The sequence below is a fragment of the Cydia strobilella genome, chromosome 25 (genome assembly GCF_947568885.1).
Source record: "Cydia strobilella chromosome 25, ilCydStro3.1, whole genome shotgun sequence".
NCBI lineage: Eukaryota > Metazoa > Arthropoda > Insecta > Lepidoptera > Tortricidae > Cydia > Cydia strobilella.
This window is the reverse complement of record NC_086065.1, coordinates 7,198,084-7,218,440: the sequence shown is the minus strand read 5'-3', so window position 1 is coordinate 7,218,440 and position 20,357 is coordinate 7,198,084. Positions and strand designations below refer to the sequence as shown.

Below are 20,357 nucleotides of genomic sequence, written 5' to 3'. Positions count from 1 at the left end.
AGAAATAAAAATATTAAAATTAAGCTGCTAACTTAATTTTTAGTGGTTAAATTCCATTATTATTTCTATTTATATAGTTTAAATAAAACATTACATTTTCATTGTAAAAATAAAAATTAACTTTTTTTTATAAATATTTTATCTAAAGATTAAAAATCTCCCTAATATCTTCAATATCATGCTCTATATATAAGCTATTTAAATAAATAAATAAAATAAATAATATAATAATTATTCATAAAACAAATCTAAATAAATAAATTTTAAAATTATTTATTTGATAAAAATAGTAAAAAATAGAATATTTCTTTAAAATTAAAAATATTCCCTGACCTCTATATATTTCTCTTCATCCCATATCAACAATTTTTAATAAATTTTGACCAAAATTTAAAAAATTATATCTTAAACCATAAGTTGATAAATTAGGTATAAATCACATTAATCTTAAAAAATTTCTTAAAGTATAAGTACATAAAAATTTATTTAAAGAATAAATTTTTATATTTCTAATTAAATAACCCATCAATATACCCAATAAACTTACATAAATAACTATTATTTTCATATTAAAAGATAAATAAATTATATATGGGTATGAAAAAATTATTCATCTTAAAAATCTTCCTCTTACAACTCTTATAAATAATAAAGTAAATATACTTTTTAATATTGTAAAATCCTCATCATATAAATTATAAACTCTTAATAAATTAAAATCATTAATTATTAAATATATTATCAAACGAAATCTATAATATATAGTTAAACCAGTAGAAATATAATATAAAAAAAAAAACAAATATATTTAAATATCTCATAGAAACTATATCTAAAATTATATCCTTAGAATAAAACCCAGCTAAAAAGGGAATCCCACATAAAGCCATATTAGAAATATTTAAACATAAAGAAGTAAAAGGTAAATAATATCTAATTCCCCCTATATAACGAATATCTTGAATATTATTTATTATGTGAATAACTACACCAGCACATATAAATAATAAAGCCTTAAATATAGCATGAGTTAATAAATGAAAAAATGCCAAATCTGGTAAACCTATTCTTAAAATTCTTATTATTAACCCTAATTGTCTTAAAGTAGATAATGCAATAATTTTTTTTAAATCAAACTCATAATTCGCAGTAACACCAGCTATAAATATAGTTAAACCAGATAATAATAATAAAATTTTTAATATAAATAAATCTAATAATAAATTATTAAATCGAATTAATAAATAAATTCCAGCTGTAACTAAAGTCGATGAATGCACTAACGCTGAAACAGGAGTAGGAGCAGCTATAGCTGCAGGTAATCAAGATCTAAAAGGAATTTGAGCTCTCTTTGTTATTGCAGCCATAATAATTATAACCCCAACTATCCCCATAGAAAAATCCTCAGATATAAAATTTAAATAAAAAATATAATTTCAACTTCCATAATTTATTATTCAAGAAATAGAAATTAAAATACAAACATCCCCGACTCGATTAGAAAGAGCTGTTAATATACCAGCATTATAAGACTTTACATTTTGATAGTAAATTACTAAACAATAAGATACTAATCCTAAACCATCCCATCCTAAAAAAATTCTAATTATATTTGGTCTAATAATTAATAAAATCATAGAAAAAACAAATAATAAAACTAAAATAATAAAACGATTTAAATTCCTTTCAGAATGTATATATCTCTTTCTATAAAAAATCACAACAGAAGAAATCAAAGAAACAAATATTATAAATAATAAAGATATTCAATCTAATAAAATTGATATAACAATTATATTAGAATTAAAAGAAATAATTTCCCATTCTAAAAAAATAATTATATTATTGTAAATAAAATAAACTATAAATAAAAAATTTATTATTCTAAAAAAAAATAAAAAAAAAAATCTTAAAAAACAAATGAAATTTTTTTGAATAACCTAAAATGAATATATTCACATTTTTGACACCACAAATCAATATTTTATTTAAATTATTTAAGTAAAATCAAATTATTCTGTAATCAATTTTCACAATTAAAATATTTAAAGGTAGTCAATGTAAAAGTAATATTAAATATTCTCGAGATACGCCTGTATAAAATCTATAAATTCCACAATAATATTTACCATGTTGAGTGTAAGAATATAAATATAATCTATATCCTGCTCTAAAGAAAGAAATCAACATTAAAAAAATTATCGAAAATCAACATCATCTAACTAATCTATTAATTAATATAATTTCCCCTATTAAATTTAATGAGGGTGGGGCAGCTATATTACTCGATATTAATAAAAATCATCATAATCTTATTGAAGGAATAAAATTTATTATCCCCTTATTAATAAACAAACTTCGTCTATGTAAACGTTCATAGTTAATATTAGCTAAACAAAATATCCCTGAAGAACATAAACCATGTCCAATTATTAATACATAGGAACCTAAAAACCCCCAATATCTTATTGTTATAATTCCCCCAATAACTAAACTTATATGAGCTACTGATGAATATGCAATTAAAGATTTAATATCAACCTGACAAAAACAATTTAAACTAACATAAAACCCTCCTAATAAACTAATAATAATTCAAATAAAATTAAATTTTAAACCTACTTGTTGTAAAAAAATCATAACTCGTAATAGCCCATAACCTCCTAATTTTAATATAATTCCAGCTAAAATTATTGACCCAGATACAGGAGCTTCTACATGAGCTTTAGGTAATCATAAATGAACAAAATATATAGGTATTTTTACTAAAAAAGCTATAATTATTCTAAAATAAAGTAAATATATATTTAAATTCAAAAATTTTATAAAATAAATTATAATATAATTTTCTTTATTAAAAATAAAAAAAACCCCTAATAATAAAGGCAATGAAGCAAATAAAGTATAAAATAATAAATATAAACCAGCTTGAATTCGTTCAGGTTGATATCCCCACCCCATAATTAATAGTAATGTGGGAATTAATCTCCCCTCAAAAAATAAATAAAATATAAATAAATTTATTACTGAAAAAGTTATATATAATATAATTAATAAAAAAATAATATTAAATAAAAAAAAATTAATATAAAATTTTAATTTAAATAAATTTTCTCTTGCTATTAACATTAAACCACAAATTCAAATTCTTAATAGAATTAAACCAAAAGAAATTATATCACACCCAAATATATAACTTAAATTTCTAAAATTATATAATCTAATTGTTAAATTTATAAATAAAAATATTATAACAAATAAAAATATTTGAACCAATCAAAATATATTTTTTATAAAACATAAAGGAATCATAAAAATTATTATAAATAAAAATTTTAACATTTACAATAAATTAAATCTTTGAAAATAATCATTACCGTGAGTTCGAATTATTGAAACTAAAATTGACAACCCTAAAGCCCCTTCACAAACTGCAAAAACTAAAAATACTATTAATATATATATATTATAATTTATAAATCTTAAAATTATTAACATAAATAAAAAAATTCTTAAAACTATAAACTCTAAACTTAATAAAATAATTAATAAATGTTTATGTTTAGATACAAAAATTAAATTGCCAATAACAAATATAAAAATAACCACTAATAAAATATTATATATTTTCATTAGTTTTTTTTTGTTTTTATAGTTTAAAAAAAACATTGGTCTTGTAAATCAAAAATAAGATTTTTCTTTAAAAACTTCAAAGAAAAAGAAAACTCTTTATCAATAATCTCCAAAATTATTATTTTAATTAAACTATCCTTTGAAATTTTATTTTTATCTTTATCAATAATAACATTATCATTATTTATATTTTTTCTAATACATCCACTATCTATAGGATTATTAATTTTAACTCAAACTGTATTTACCTGTTTATTAACAGGAATATTAATTAATACTTATTGATTTTCGTATATCTTATTCCTAACTTTTTTAGGAGGATTATTAGTCTTATTTATTTACGTATCAAGTATTGCTTCTAATGAACTCTTTAAAAATAATTTTTTTTTTATTAAATTTATTTTTATTAGTTTTAACTTAATTTTAATAATTAGTTTATTCTCTTCATTAAAATTAAACTGAATAAATATTTCATTTAATGATGAAATAAATAATTTATTTAATAATAATTTATTTTTTAATAATGAAAATAAAATTAGATTATCTAAATTATATAACAATCAAACATTTATATTAATAATAATATTAATTATTTATCTTTTTATTGTTCTAGTAACAGTTGTAAAAATTACTAATATTTTTTTTGGACCTTTACGATCATCAATATAATATTTTACTAATGATAAATAATTATAAACCTTTACGAAAAACTCACCCCATTTTTAAAATTATTAATGGTTCATTAATTGATTTACCCTCACCATCTAATATTTCAACATGATGAAATTTCGGATCTTTACTAGGATTATGTTTAATAATTCAAATTTTAACTGGATTATTTTTAACAATATATTACACTGCTAATATTGAAATAGCATTTTTTAGTGTAAATTACATTTGCCGAAATGTAAATTATGGATGATTAATTCGAACTTTACATGCTAATGGAGCATCATTTTTTTTTATTTGTGTTTATCTCCATATTGGACGAGGAATCTATTATGAATCATTTAATTTAAAATATACTTGAATAGTGGGAGTAATTATTCTATTTTTATTAATAGGAACAGCTTTCATAGGTTACGTTTTACCTTGAGGACAAATATCATTTTGAGGAGCAACAGTTATTACTAATTTATTATCAGCAATCCCATATTTAGGAAATATACTAGTAAATTGAATTTGAGGTGGATTTGCTGTTGATAATGCAACATTAACACGATTTTATACATTTCACTTTCTTCTCCCATTTATTCTCGCAATAATGACAATAATTCACCTATTATTTTTACACCAAACAGGATCTAATAATCCTTTAGGTATTAATAGAAACTTAGATAAAATTCCCTTTCACCCATTTTTTTCACTCAAGGATTTAGTGGGATTTTTAATCATATTATTTATTTTAATTATATTAACCATAATTAATCCATATCTTTTAGGAGACCCAGATAATTTTATCCCCGCTAATCCATTAGTTACCCCTGTCCATATTCAACCTGAATGATATTTTTTATTTGCCTATGCAATCTTACGATCTATCCCCAATAAACTAGGAGGAGTTATTGCTTTAATCATATCTATTTTAATTTTAATTATTCTACCTTTAACCTTTAATAAAAAAATTCAAGGAATTCAATTCTACCCAATTAACCAAATTTTATTTTGATCTATAGTAACTACAGTTATCTTATTAACTTGAATTGGAGCCCGACCTGTAGAAGAACCTTATATTATCACAGGACAATTACTTACTATTATTTATTTTTCTTATTTTATTTTTAACCCTTTATTGAGTAAATATTGAGATAATTTAATTTTTAACTAATTAATGAGCTTGTCATAAGCATTTGTTTTGAAAACTTAAGAAAGAATTCCATATTCTATTAATTTATACTAAAAAAATTATATTTTAAATAAAAAAAATTTTTATACCAATAAATAATATTAAAAAATTTAAAGAAAGAGGTAAATATCTTTTTCAAGCTAAATATATCAACTTATCATACCGATATCGAGGTAATGTTCCCCGAACCCAAATAAAAAAAAATGAAATAAATACTAATTTTAAATAAAAAAAAAATCTTAAATCATAACCTCCCATATATATTAAAATAAATAATATACTTATAAATAAAATTCTTGAATATTCAGCTAAAAAAATTAAAGCAAACCCCCCTCTTCTATACTCAATATTAAACCCAGATACTAATTCTCTCTCACCCTCAGCAAAATCAAAAGGTGTTCGATTAGTTTCAGCCAAACTAGACGATAATCAACACAAAGATAAAGGTATTATAATAAAAATAAATCAAATTATTATTTGATAATTATTAAATTTTAATAAATTAAAATCTATAATTATAATAATAACAGATAATATAATTAAAGCTAAACTAACTTCATAAGAAATAGTTTGAGCAACTGCACGTAAACCCCCCAATAATGAATAATTAGAATTAGAAGATCAACCAGCTACTATTAATGTATAAACCCCCATACTAGTACAACAAAAAAAAAATAAAAACCCTAAATTAAATCTAATTATATTAAAATAATAAGGAATAACCATTCAAATTAATAAAGATAAAAAAAAACTAAAAATAGGAGAAAAATAATAAACAAAATAATTTGAATATATAGGATAAATTTGCTCCTTAGTAAATAATTTAACTGCATCACTAAAAGGTTGTAAAATTCCTATAATACCTAATTTATTAGGCCCTTTCCGAATTTGAATATAACCTAATACCTTACGTTCTAATAAAGTTAAAAAAGCAACACCAATTAAAACTCCTAAAATTAATATTACCACACCTAAAAAAATTAATAGATAATCATTTTTTATCATATACTACCTATATAATAATATTTATATATTTATGATTTCTAAAACCATTACACTTTTCTGCCAAAATAGTTTCCTTCAAATAAATTTTAATAAAATTCTCTACAATAAAATTATTTTAAATATTTAATCCTTTCGTACTAAAATATTTCATTTATATAAAGATAGAAACCAACCTGGCTTACACCGGTTTGAACTCAGATCATGTAAGATTTTAATGATCGAACAGATCAAAATTTTAAACTTTTGCATTTAAATTTTATCTTAATCCAACATCGAGGTCGCAAACTTTTTTTTTTATTTGAACTAAAAAAAAAAATTACGCTGTTATCCCTAAGGTAATTTAATCTTTTAATCATAATTTATGGATCATTTACTCATTTATTTATGTTATATATATATATATATAATTAAAAAAAAGTTAATTTTATTTTTCTATCACCCCAATAAAATATACTCACTAATTAAAATCTTACATTAATAAAAAATTTTTTAATTAATAACATATATAAAACTCTATAGGGTCTTCTCGTCTTTTAAAAATATTTTAACTTTTTAATTAAAAAATTAATTTCTATAAATAAATATAAGACAGCTTATATCTCATCCAATCTTTCATACAAGTCACCAATTAAGAGACTAATGATTATGCTACCTTTGTACAGTCAAAATACTGCAGCCCTTTAATTCTCATCAGTGGGCAGATTAGACTTTAAATTATTTCAAAAAGACATGTTTTTGATAAACAAGTGAATATAAAATTTTGCCGAATTCCTTATAATTAATTTTTCATTAATTATATATTTTTATAATATTAATTAAATTAAATTTATAAATATACTAATTTTATCATTATAACTAAAATTTTCATATTAAATTTTATTTTTTTATAAAAATTTAAAATATAAATTAAATTTTATTTTTAATGAAATTATTTATAAAAAATTATAATTTTTAAACAATATAAATTTTAAAATTTTCAAATAAAATATTTTTTTTTATAAAAATTTAAATTAAAGCTTATCCCCTAAAATATTAAATTTAATTTTTAAAAAATTTTTTAATGAAATTTTTAATTAAATTAATTTAAAATTAAATTTTTTTCTAAAAAAACTAGATATATTTAAAAACGATTAACATTTCATTTCTAACTAAATATTAAAAATATTTTTGCTACAATAAATTTTTTATTTAATTAGCTCTTTTAAATTCGAGAATTCTTCACTTAATAAAAAAAATTTAATTAATAAACTCTGATACACAAGATACAATAATTAAAATTTACTTTTTTAATAATTCACTTTTCACATATTTCAAATTTCTTTCACAATACTAATTTATTATAAATTAAATAATTTTTTCTTTATAAAATACTTTAACCCCCATTATCATATTATATATATTAAAATTATTTTTATTATAAATCTATATACTAATTTTCCCCCATTCAAATTAAATAAATAATATTATCTTTTCAATGTAAATGAAATGCTTAATTCTTCAAGCTCTAATTTGATCTTTCTAGAAACACTTTCCAGTACCTCTACTTTGTTACGACTTATTTCAATTTATAAATGAAAGCGACGGGCAATATGTACATATTTTAATTTTTAATCATTTTACTAAATTAAATAAAATTACATTTAAATCCACCTTCAATTCAATTTTTCAATTTAACCTCCATTTAAATAAATTTATTGTAATCCATTATATTCTTAATTATAATCTGCATCTTGATCTGATTTAATTTTTATTTTAAATTTTAAAATATTAAAATTATTTAAAAATATTTTTTTAACAACGATATACAAAATTTTTAATTAAGTAAAATTATTCGTGGACTATCAATTAATAAACAGATTCCTCTAAATGAACTAAAATACCGCCAAATTATTTAAGTTTCAATAAATAATTATCTACTATTTTAATATTCTTATTTAAATTTTTAATAATAGGGTATCTAATCCTAGTTTATAATAAAATTTATTAAATCATATTTTAATTTTTTAATTTTTAATTAAATTAAAATTTCACCTAATAATTTAATATTTAAATTAATTTAATTTAAATTATTAATTAATATCAAATAAAATTTAATTTAATTTTTGTATAACCGCAACTGCTGGCACAAAATTTGTTATTAATTTTTATATTAATAAATCTTAATTTCTTAAATTTTTAATGTTAATTACTACTTAATAAAATTAATTATTTTTAAAATAATTAAAATTTCACACTAAAATTTATATGTAAAATAAATTTAAAAAAAATTATATAAATCATAAAAAATTTATTTATATATTTTTTTTTTTACATAGATTTTTTTTTATTTTTTTTTAAGTTTATTTTTATATAATTATATTATTATTAAATATTTAATTATAATAATAATAATAAATATTTAATTATAATAATATTAATAAATATTTAATAATCTCTTTTTTTTTCATAATAATATCTATATTGAAAATTACATTCGCCATTTAAAATCTTATAAATTAACGTAAAAAATTAAATTTTATATATTCATATAAATACCTATATATTATATTATTATTAAATATTTAATAATAATAATAATATAAATAAATATTTAATTATAATAATAATAATAAATATTTAATTATAATAATATTAATAAATATTTAATAATCTCTTTTTTTTTCATAATAATATCTATATTGAAAATTACATTCGCCATTTAAAATCTTATAAATTAACGTAAAAAATTAAATTTTATATATTCATATAAATACCTATATATTATATTATTATTAAATATTTAATAATAATAATAATATAAATAAATATTTAATTATAATAATAATAATAAATATTTAATTATAATAATATTAATAAATATTTAATAATCTCTTTTTTTTTCATAATAATATCTATATTGAAAATTACATTCGCCATTTAAAATCTTATAAATTAACGTAAAAAATTAAATTTTATATATTCATATAAATACCTATATATTATATTATTATTAAATATTTAATAATAATAATAATATAAATAAATATTTAATTATAATAATAATAATAAATATTTAATTATAATAATATTAATAAATATTTAATAATCTCTTTTTTTTTCATAATAATATCTATATTGAAAATTACATTCGCCATTTAAAATCTTATAAATTAACGTAAAAAATTAAATTTTATATATTCATATAAATACCTATATATTATATTATTATTAAATATTTAATAATAATAATAATATAAATAAATATTTAATTATAATAATAATAATAAATATTTAATTATAATAATATTAATAAATATTTAATAATCTCTTTTTTTTTCATAATAATATCTATATTGAAAATTACATTCGCCATTTAAAATCTTATAAATTAACGTAAAAAATTAAATTTTATATATTCATATAAATACCTATATATTATATTATTATTAAATATTTAATAATAATAATAATATAAATAAATATTTAATTATAATAATAATAATAAATATTTAATTATAATAATATTAATAAATAAAAAATTAAATTTTATATATTCATATAAATACCTATATATTATATTATTATTAAATATTTAATAATAATAATAATATAAATAAATATTTAATTATAATAATAATAATATTAATAATATTAATAATATTAATAATATTAATAATATTAATAATATTAATAATATTAATAATATTAATAATATTAATAATATTAATAATATTAATAATATTAATAATATTAATAATATTAATAATATTAATAATATTAATAATATTAATAATATTAATAATATTTTTAAAATATTATAAATAAATAATTAATTATATTTATAATTCTTGAACCATTTCTAATAATTTTTCTTTAAAAAAAAAATTAAAAATAAGCTAAATTAAGCTTTTGGGTTCATACCCCAAATATGAAGGAAATCCCTTTTTTTTTAAAAATAAAGTGCCTGAAAAAAAGGATTATTCTGATAGGATAAATTATGTAGAATTCTACCTTTATTATATTTTATAGAATCAAACTATATCTAATAACATCAAAAATTATTGTGCATCATACACTAAAATATACCCATAAAGAACTTGAATTCTTTTTGAAATAATTTAAATTTCTATTTTATATTTTTTATTTATTAAATTTAAATAAAATATTTTTTATGTTTATTTTATTTTTTAGAACATTAATTTCTATTTCCTCCAATTCATGGTTTGGATGTTGAGTTGGATTAGAAATTAACTTATTAAGATTTATCCCCCTTATTTCTAACTCAAAAAATTTACTTTCTTCTGAAGCATCCTTAAAATACTTTCTCATCCAATCTATTGCATCAATCAATTTCCTATTTATTATTCTTATAAAAATATTATTTATAAATTTAGAAATAAATATTGTATCTATTATAATAAATTCAACTTTATTAATAAAAATAGGTTCAGCCCCCTTTCACTTTTGATTTCCCAATATTATAGAAGGTTTATCTTGATTAAATTGTTTTATTTTAATAACATGACAAAAAATTTCCCCCATAATTTTATTATCATATTATTTTCATAATAAATTTTTAATTATTATTTTAATTTTAAATGTAATTATTGGAGCTATTGGAGGATTAAATCAAACTTCTTTACGTAAATTAATAGCTTTTTCATCAATTAATAATTTAGGATGAATATTATCATCAATTATAATTAGAGAAAATTTATGATTGTTTTATTTTTGTTTTTATAGATTTTTAAATAGATTATTATGCATAATATTTTTTATATTCAATATTTATTTTATTAACCAATTATTTATCATCAATTTCAATAATTTAATTAAAATATCTCTTATAATTAATTTTTTATCATTAGGTGGATTACCGCCATTTATTGGATTCTTCCCAAAATGAATAGTAATTAATTTTATATTAAAAAATAATTTTTTCATTTTAACATTTATTTTTGTAATAATAAGATTAATTATATTATTATATTATATCCGAATTATTTACTCTTCTTTAATATTCAATTATTTAAAACTAAAATGATTTAAAATTAAAATTAAAAATAATTCTTTATTTTTTATTAATTTTTTAAGAATAATTTCCTTATTAGGAATAATTACTAGAACTTTTTTTTACTTATAAGGTTTTAAGTTAATTAAAACTAATAATCTTCAAAATTATTTATAAAGAAAAATTTCTTTAAGCCTTAGAGTTTATCCCATCTTAAAATTTGCAATTTTATATTATATTTTAACTATAAGACCCATTTTATAATAAAAGAGAAACTTTCTCGTTAATAAATTTACAATTTATCGCTTATTCTCAGCCATTTTATTAGCGAAAATGATTATATAAAAAACTTACGTAGTATACAACTTCCATAAAATCTGATCTGTTTCCATTGCTTATAAGGGCCACTTGCACCATCCCACTAACCCGGAGTTAACCGGTTAAACCTGGAGTTACCATGGATACCAGTACAATTTGACACTGGGTTAACGGTTTAACCGCTTAACCCCGAGAGCGCTGTGTATTCTAATATTTCTAATCCTCGAATCCAGAAGTGGCCAACCGTCGATCGATCTAAATATAAAAATTAAAAAGTTAAACCGGAGGCAGCTTTCCTTTGCTCTCGCCATTCGCCAGGGGCGCGCCACTTTGTGCTTATTATTTATTAATATTTAATACTTTACATGCGGCTGGAAGTGAATACCTCCAAGTGCGAGTTGTTCCCCTGTTGTTGTTGTTCCGCAATCATCTTCTCTCTTCCCTTTTTTCTCAGGTTTACTTCCCGGCCTCAAGGAACTTAACTCTGATTCTTTCTGCCTACTTGGTGCACCGATTTTTCCTTCTGCAGTTCCTGAGGCACTCAAAATTCGTAAGGATCTCCTTCTCCTTGCAAGCGAACGTCTCAAAGGTTTGACCCCGCACGTGGCCTTAGTTTTGATACAAAAGTGTTTCGCCGTTCCCAAGATCACGTACCTGTTGCGCACGGCCCCTGTGTGGTTATTCCCTGAGGATATTGAGAGCTTTGATTTGGCCATTAAGGTGATGGTTGAGTCGGTGGTCAATGTGTCCCTGAATGATATTCAGTGGACACAAGCAAGTTTGCCCATCTGTCACGGAGGCATTGGGGTGCGGCGTGTGGGGGACGTTAGCCTGCCGGCCTTCTTGGCGTCGGCCCATGGGGTTGCGGACCTAGTTGCTAAGATGTTGTCATTTAATGGCGACGGGGTAAGCATACCGTATGTGGCCGACGCTGTGAGGCAGTGGCTGGCTATCAACCCAGGTGCGTCCGTCCCGGAGAACCCAAGACTCCAGCGCGCGTGAGATGGCGTAGGGTGTAAGGCCACCTTGGACGGCCTGGTTGGGAATGCTTCGGGTGTACACCGCGCACGGCTTCGGGCAGTGTCGCGGCCGGAATCAGGAGCTTGGCTGCAGGCGTTACCCTCCCCTCAACTGGGCACGTTACTCGACGGTGACTCGTTGCGGGTGTCCGTCGCTCTCCGCCTGGGCTGCGATGTATGTCAACCACACGTATGCATCTGCGGTTCCGCGGTGGGGGCTGACGGCCATCATGCATTGAGTTGCCGGCGATGTGTCGGGAGGCACCCGCATCACCATGCCCTGAACGACATGATCCAGAGGGCGCTCAGATCAGCTGGTGTTCCATCCGTGCTTGAGCCTCCGGGTCTAAGCCGCACGGACGGCAAGCGGCCTGATGGCCTAACTTTGGTGCCGTGGGAGAGGACGATGCTTGGTCTGGAACGCCACGTGCGTCAGCACCTTCGCCGCCTCTCATATCAGTCGCACAGCACGCGCGGCCGGGGCGGCGGCCGAGTCTCAGGCGGCGGTGAAGCGCCAAAAGTATGCTCCATTGGGCTCGGGGTATATTTTCGTCCCTTTTGCGGTGGAAACAGCGGGCTGCTGGGGTGCTGACGCGAAACAATTTGTGCGTGACATATGCCGTCGACTTAGACAAAAGGAAGAGGACCCCCGCTCCGAATCATTCCTGGTGCAGAGGCTGTCCATAGCCATCCAGCGGGGCAATGCCGTGAGCATTATGGGCACCTTTGCACCGGGAGCGATAACGAACGGGGTTGACTAATAGTTACCTCATATAATTATTTGTATTCGTAGATTTAATTGTTAATTTATTAATTAAATTATTGACATACTTTACATATTAATAAATATCAAGTTTTATTTAAACAACTTTGAGATCAAATACAATTATTTTTTATCAAAAATGTTGATTTGTGTTTTAAATTTTTAATATACTTATAAATAAATAATTAATGAATAAATATTATAGGACATTCTTACACAGATTGACTAAGTCCCACGGTAAGCCCAAGGAGGCTTGTGTTATGGGTACTCAGACAACGATATATATAATATAACTTAAATCCATAGAAAACACCCATGACTCAGGAACAAATATCTGTGCTCATCACACGAATAAATGCCACTACCGGGATTCGAACCCAGGACCATCGGCTTCACAGGTATAGTCACTAAGTCACTACCCACTAGGCCAGACCGGTCGTCGATATAGGTTTCAGTTTATAACTTTCATTTATTTTTCATCATCAGTACAGTACAGTCGGCATCAATACGCAATCAACAAATATCGGATGAAATAACACGCCAAAATTTCTGGCACCCAGGGCCAATGCTGGGGCAATAGGACACTCAAGAATTTGGGGCCTTTTTGGAAAGGCGACCAGACTCGGTTGCTCACTGTTACTGTCTGTCCTTCGGGGCCCCCGGAGGCCCCGTGTGCCCTTATGGTAAAGACGGTACTGCTGCCACCCTGGTATACATTTTAAAATAGGGATATATCTCTACAGTTCGCGTTCAAACATATCAGTCACAGTCTGATGGTTCTACATATAGAAACATGTGTCTTTTTATTAAGTTATTAGAATAGAATAGAATAGAAGATGCTTTATTCAAAAACGCTTAATTTAGACTTAACTAATGACGCTAACATAGATTGCTGGTTATAAAGTGTTATTAAAGCAGCATTGCCAACAAGCAACTATGGGTCGCGACCCATCGGTGGGTCGCGAGCGAATATTGAGTGGGCCCTTTTAAGCTACTAGGGAATCTGAGTGTTCCAATTATATTTTAATTATGTCCTTTTTAAGACGACCAAGACGTGGGTCCCGAAACTCCCGAATTTGGCAGTTTTTGTTAGGTGGGTCGGAGCCTAGATAACTTTGGGAATCACTGTATTAGAGAATAGTAGATACTACTGAGATTGACTACTTTGGACGCTGTACATACCTTAGATGCATGCCTACTTAAAATATGAATATGAAGTGAGTAATACCTTCGTGAATTGCATTAGGTTTATTTTTCAAATAGATATAAATACATACCATTATATTACATACGAACATGTGGTTTTCAAACTTGGAACTTGGAACAGTAAATCTAACCAAATTTATTTTACGGTCGGAGGTTAGAGGTCATCCATTTATTACGTCACACAAAATTTGGACTTTTTGGAGTCGAGAAGATTTAAATATATAATTCAATAACGATTCAAGACATGATTTGCAGTTTTCATTTCCACAATTATATCGAATCCTAAGACATTTAATTATGTTAAAATCTGTCAAGCCGTTTACGCTGCTGTCTGTGACAAAGCAATAAATGTTACATACATACATCGATGAACATTACCTTCCCATCTGACAAAGAAAAGCATTATATAATCTCAGACACGTTAAAGATGACAAAAACTGATAGAAAAAACTAATAAACCGATAAAACCACAGTCATTACCCGCTTAAACAACGCGTGCGGCAGCGAATATGAATATAAAATGCCTATTAAATCAAACGAAAGTAGCGTGTTGAGTACCCCTCACTTTAGTTCACAGTTTTCTTGTCACGGCAGACTCACAGTGTCGCGCCGGTGCTCTCTGAGGCACGTTCGACAAAAAAATGACGATCGGTTACGTGTGAAATATTTTAATTTTTTTGGAGCCGAGAAAAGGTTGCGCGCTACTGGTTTTTGTTTTTTTTTTGGTAGTGTTGTGCGGTAAGTTGTATCAGTTTTAGTGTGTGTGGTGTGAGAAAAAAATTATCAATAATTTATTAAGTATTTAAATGTATAATCATAAAAAAAATCAAAATATAAATGAAAATCAAAATTAATTTAGTCCGTAATAAAATATACAATACAAATCTCCTACAAACTATTTGAGATCATTCTCCAATAATTTTAAAATGATCGCGGTAAAAAACTAAGAAAACATCGTAAAACATATAAAATCAATATATAAGGGTTATATTTTTAAGGGTAGAAACAACCCCTTTAGATGCGAGCTTTTTATAGTAACTGCCAACAAGCGTTGACAGTTACTTTAAAAAGCTCATATCTCGTAACGTGTTACTTTTTGCCTGAATTATTTTGTATGGTTGATATTTTCATTGTATTTCTAAACAAAATTTATCTCAATATGTGGTATTTTCTATAAAAAGGGACCTTATTGTCGATGGCGCTTACGCCATTAACGATGCTCCAATATAAATACAATGCCGCGCGGCGCTGTGCGGCGTAAGCGCCATCGACAATAAGGTCCCTTTTCATAGAAAATGCCTCATATACTTCTTAGGTCCGTTCGTTGGTTGAGTAGGATTTAGGACCAAACATTTATGAACTAGATGTAGGTATTTATAGTCACTTTAATGTTCACTACGCAAGTTTTCTGAATAAATTTGAAAGTAAATGACGGAAAATTAGAAACGGTCTAGACAGAGATTTACAACAACCACTTTATATGGCTAAGGCCCTATTCATGATGATTTAATAGCTGGATGTGATATTGCTAGCTTTAACTTAATATGGGGCATTTTCTATGAAAAGGGACCTTATTGTCGATGGCGCTTACACCGCGCAGCGTCGCGCGGCATTGTATTTATATCGGAGCATCGTTTATAATGGCGTAAGCGCCATCGACAATAGGGTCCCTTTTTATAGGAAATACCACATATAATATCTCTATGGATCTCACAATAAAACTAGGCATAGGTTACCATTGAGATATTATTACTATAGAAAATACCAAAGAAATTGTCGCAATCGCAATCTGTACCACGCGACCAAAGCGTCGTAAGTGCCGTAAAAATGGCGCTTACGCATTTAGGTCGCGAGACTCACGCTCCGCTTCTATGGCTTGTTGTCAAAACAACATCAACTCATAGCGCAAAATACTGGTTCTGTGTTCCGGTTATATACGTTAGTAATAGTAGTTACAGAACATTTTCTAAAATGCATGGACATTCTCGGTAATTTCTGGATTTCAGGCTTAGGTCGCGAGACTCACGCTCTGCTTCTATAGTTTGTTGTCAAAACAACATCCACTCATGGTGCAAAATACTGGTACTGTGTTCCGGTTATATACGTTAGTAATAATAGTTACAGAACATTTCCAAAAATGCATGGACATTCTCGGTAATTTCTGGATTTCAGGCTTAGGTCGCGAGACTCACGCTCTGCTTCTATAGTTTGTTGTCAAAACAACATCCACTCATGGTGCAAAATACTGGTACTGTGTTCCGGTTATATACGTTAGTAATAATAGTTACAGAACATTTCCAAAAATGCATGGACATTCTCGGTAATTTCTGGATTTCAGGCTTAGGTCGCGAGACTCACGCTCTGCTTCTATAGTTTGTTGTCAAAACAACATCAACTCATGGTGCAAAATACTGGTACTGTGTTCCGGTTATATACGTTAGTAATAATAGTTACAGAACATTTCCAAAAATGCATGGACATTCTCGGTAATTTCTGGATTTCGGGTTTAGGTCGAGAGACTCACGCTCCGCTTCTATGGTTTGTTGTCAAAACAACATCAACTCATAGCGCAAAATACTGGTACTGTGTTCCGGTTATATACGTTAGTAATAATAGTTACAGAACATTATGAAAATGCATGGACATTCTCAATATTTGCACTGGCCCAGGTACAGGTACTTTAAAATAGAACGAGGAACGAGGGCAAACAAGGGATAAATTAGACTCATAGCTAGTGTTAGTATGTACCTACTTATAGCTATGTAAATGCTTATCACAATATATACAGAATAATTATTATAATAAAATTAACTAATAAATGCCACTATTAATATTTTAAAGGCATGGTTAGGCATGGCATGAAATCGGGGGCAGTGGGGACCCGAAATGCTCCGTTTCGCCGTCACGAGAGGAAACAGAGTGTGACAGACAGATGTGTAACTAGTGGCGTAATGTATTATTTTTGCTCTAAGGGCCAGGGTTCTGCACAACAACAGTACATTACGTTACGATACAAGTGCGAAAAATAGGAAATTCGCAACGACTGATAAATTAAAACACGTCCGAAAGGAGTGTTTTAAATCCACACGTTGCGAATAGGGTATTAGACTCTACTATAGTTTGTCAAAGGACTGTCTCATTTCAAACATAGATAGAGATAATCATACTTACTTTGTCTTACACTAGTACTAGCACCCAAAAAAAATGAATGAGTATAGTTTTTTTGATTCTTATTTACTTTACGGCCAATTTAGTTTGACCAACTATAGCTACTAGTCAAATCAGTTTCTCTTTTCGAACTGTCAAAACGATTTTGCTAGTATGGAATTTATATGAAACACAAGCATGTGACGTCACAATCAAATTACCTACTCTTTATAGTTTTATACGGATTTTAAAATAGAAATTGTGTCTATAACTACTGTCTAACGTTTCGTTTCTCTTTTCGAACTGTCAAAACGATTTTGATACTATGGAATTTATATGAAACACTAGCATGTGACGTCACAATCATATTACCTACTCTTTATAGTTTTATACGGATTTTAAAATAGAAATTGTGTCTATAACTACTGTCTAACGTTTCGTTTCTCTTTTCGAACTGTCAAAACGATTTTGCTACTATGGAATTTATATGAAACACTAGCATGTGACGTCACAATCAAATTACCTACTCTTTATAGTTTTATACGGATTTTAAAATAGAAATTGTGTCTATAACTACTGTCTAACGTTTCGTTTCTCTTTTCGAACTGTCAAAACGATTTTGCTACTATGGAATTTATATGAAACACTAGCATGTGACGTCACAATCAAATTACCTGCTCTTTATAGTTTTATACGGATTTTAAAATAGAAATTGTGTCTATAACTACTGTCTAACGTTTCTCTATTAATCTTCTGGTCACAGGCCATACGTATCCCACTTAGCTATTAGTTGTTAATACAAAAACTAGTCCCAGACATAGATATATGCTACTAGAATGTTGCAAAGATCAAAATAACATAGATTTTCGCAGTCTCCCACGGAACCCTGACGAGAGAGATTTGCAAATGTGATTGTTTGTGACCGGATGCGCAAACGCCCGTCTTGTTTCGAACGCTCGCTGAGTATTAGTCGACCCTTTGCAACTCCAAGACTTTTCTATCTACCACTCTTCGCTCCACAAACTTTCTGCCTGGCACAGCTCAACTGTGGAATGGACTGTCGCCTGCAGTATTTCCGGACCAACACGACTTTCAAACGGGACCGTTGTTGGCCATAATTATTAACGTCATAATGTAATGTCAGTGTCACAGAATAAGTAATAGTATTATCATACAGAACGGGCACGCACCGCCCCGCCCCTACTCGAATGACTTCACCCCGCGACAGCAGATTGACGGCCGTTTGCCGGCCGCTCAGTACTATTTTTAAGCAACTTACTCACACTATGACGCATGACACGTGTACAGACGTGCCGTTCACACATAGAAACGCAAGTGATTTTTGATGTATAGCGTGACCGCCCTGTGGTAATGTTTGTCAGATTATCATTAGTAATAATTCTGAAACCGTTAACATTTCAGAATTTTCATAAGGTTATCCTGTAGATAGGTTAGGTTAGGTTTGAAAACAAAGCAATCCTGAAAAGTTACGCGTTTCTGAGGAAAAACTAATTATGACTAAGGAAAATTCGGACAAATAATACATTATAAATTATGACTTAAAACTTTATGAGAAACAATAAAGACCCCGTTCAAACCTAAAAAAAGAGCGCATACTCACATATTAAAGGCCGGCAATGCACTTACCCATCTGGTGTTGCGCGTGTCCATGGGCGACGGTAATCCCTTACCATTCATCTACTCGTTTGCCACCTTATATCATAAAAAACCGGACAAATGCGAGTACTTTTTAGTATTTGTTGTTACTCAAGCAATACCGGTTAACTTAAAAAACCGTGGCAAAAGGCATTCAGCTAAGAATATAGTCATGATTCATAGGTGAGTAACCTTTCATATATCTATGGGTAAGTAGGTATGTAAAACAACAAATTATACACCTACTTCGGATGTAAAAGTACTGTGCATAAGTAGGATATAAAAGACAGATATGCATATTTTCGCAACCTCTCACATAAGCCCAACGCGAGAGAACGCGAGAGTTTTGCAAACGTGATTGTGTTACCGGATGCGCATGCACATAATGTGTTCCAATCGCTCGCCGAGTTAACTCATTTTCTTTTACGAATAACATATGAGAAAAAGACGGTTTGGTAAATGACGCTTCAAAACTATTTATTTATTTATGCAAACAAAACATAGGTAATGATTCACGGTTAGTTTCAATCATAGAGTAACTACTAGAGCGGTACTGTCATAGTAAATTTTGTAACCACAGTAAATTCACTGCCATCTATCGACACACTTTAAAACTAAAAATGAAGATTTATAAAAATACGATAAAATGTATTTAAATATGGATAAATGATTTTTTTTATTTGCATTAATTATTTTTATGATTTTGACCCATGCTCTTTCACTGATATGCGTAAAAATTGTTAAATAACAAACGAAACCGTCAACGCCATCTAT

At 26.8% G+C, this 20,357-nt stretch overlaps 5 protein-coding genes across 5 annotated transcripts; 2 read left to right on the top strand and 3 right to left on the bottom strand.

Moving 5' to 3' along the window:
* Positions 1–203: 203 nt before the first annotated feature.
* On the bottom strand, positions 204–2,132 carry LOC134752633 (NADH-ubiquinone oxidoreductase chain 5-like). The gene is given in 2 exon segments (XM_063688302.1): positions 204–1,940; positions 2,094–2,132. Coding segments are annotated over 2 exon segments (1,227 nt in total). The 3' UTR covers positions 204–752.
* Positions 2,003–3,346, bottom strand: LOC134752856 (NADH-ubiquinone oxidoreductase chain 4-like). Its single transcript, XM_063688624.1, is given in 1 exon segment — positions 2,003–3,346. A coding segment is annotated over 1 exon segment (915 nt). The 5' UTR covers positions 3,130–3,346; the 3' UTR covers positions 2,003–2,214.
* Positions 3,347–4,133: 787 nt separating this feature from the next.
* On the top strand, positions 4,134–5,465 carry LOC134752862 (cytochrome b-like). The gene is given in 1 exon segment (XM_063688629.1): positions 4,134–5,465. A coding segment is annotated over 1 exon segment (828 nt). The 5' UTR covers positions 4,134–4,312; the 3' UTR covers positions 5,141–5,465.
* Positions 5,003–6,499, bottom strand: LOC134752859 (NADH-ubiquinone oxidoreductase chain 1-like). The gene is given in 1 exon segment (XM_063688627.1): positions 5,003–6,499. A coding segment is annotated over 1 exon segment (870 nt). The 5' UTR covers positions 6,485–6,499; the 3' UTR covers positions 5,003–5,614.
* A 4,002-nt stretch (positions 6,500–10,501) lies between these two features.
* LOC134752857 (NADH-ubiquinone oxidoreductase chain 2-like) lies at positions 10,502–11,606 on the top strand. Its single transcript, XM_063688625.1, is given in 1 exon segment — positions 10,502–11,606. A coding segment is annotated over 1 exon segment (873 nt). The 5' UTR covers positions 10,502–10,634; the 3' UTR covers positions 11,508–11,606.
* Positions 11,607–20,357: the final 8,751 nt, after the last annotated feature.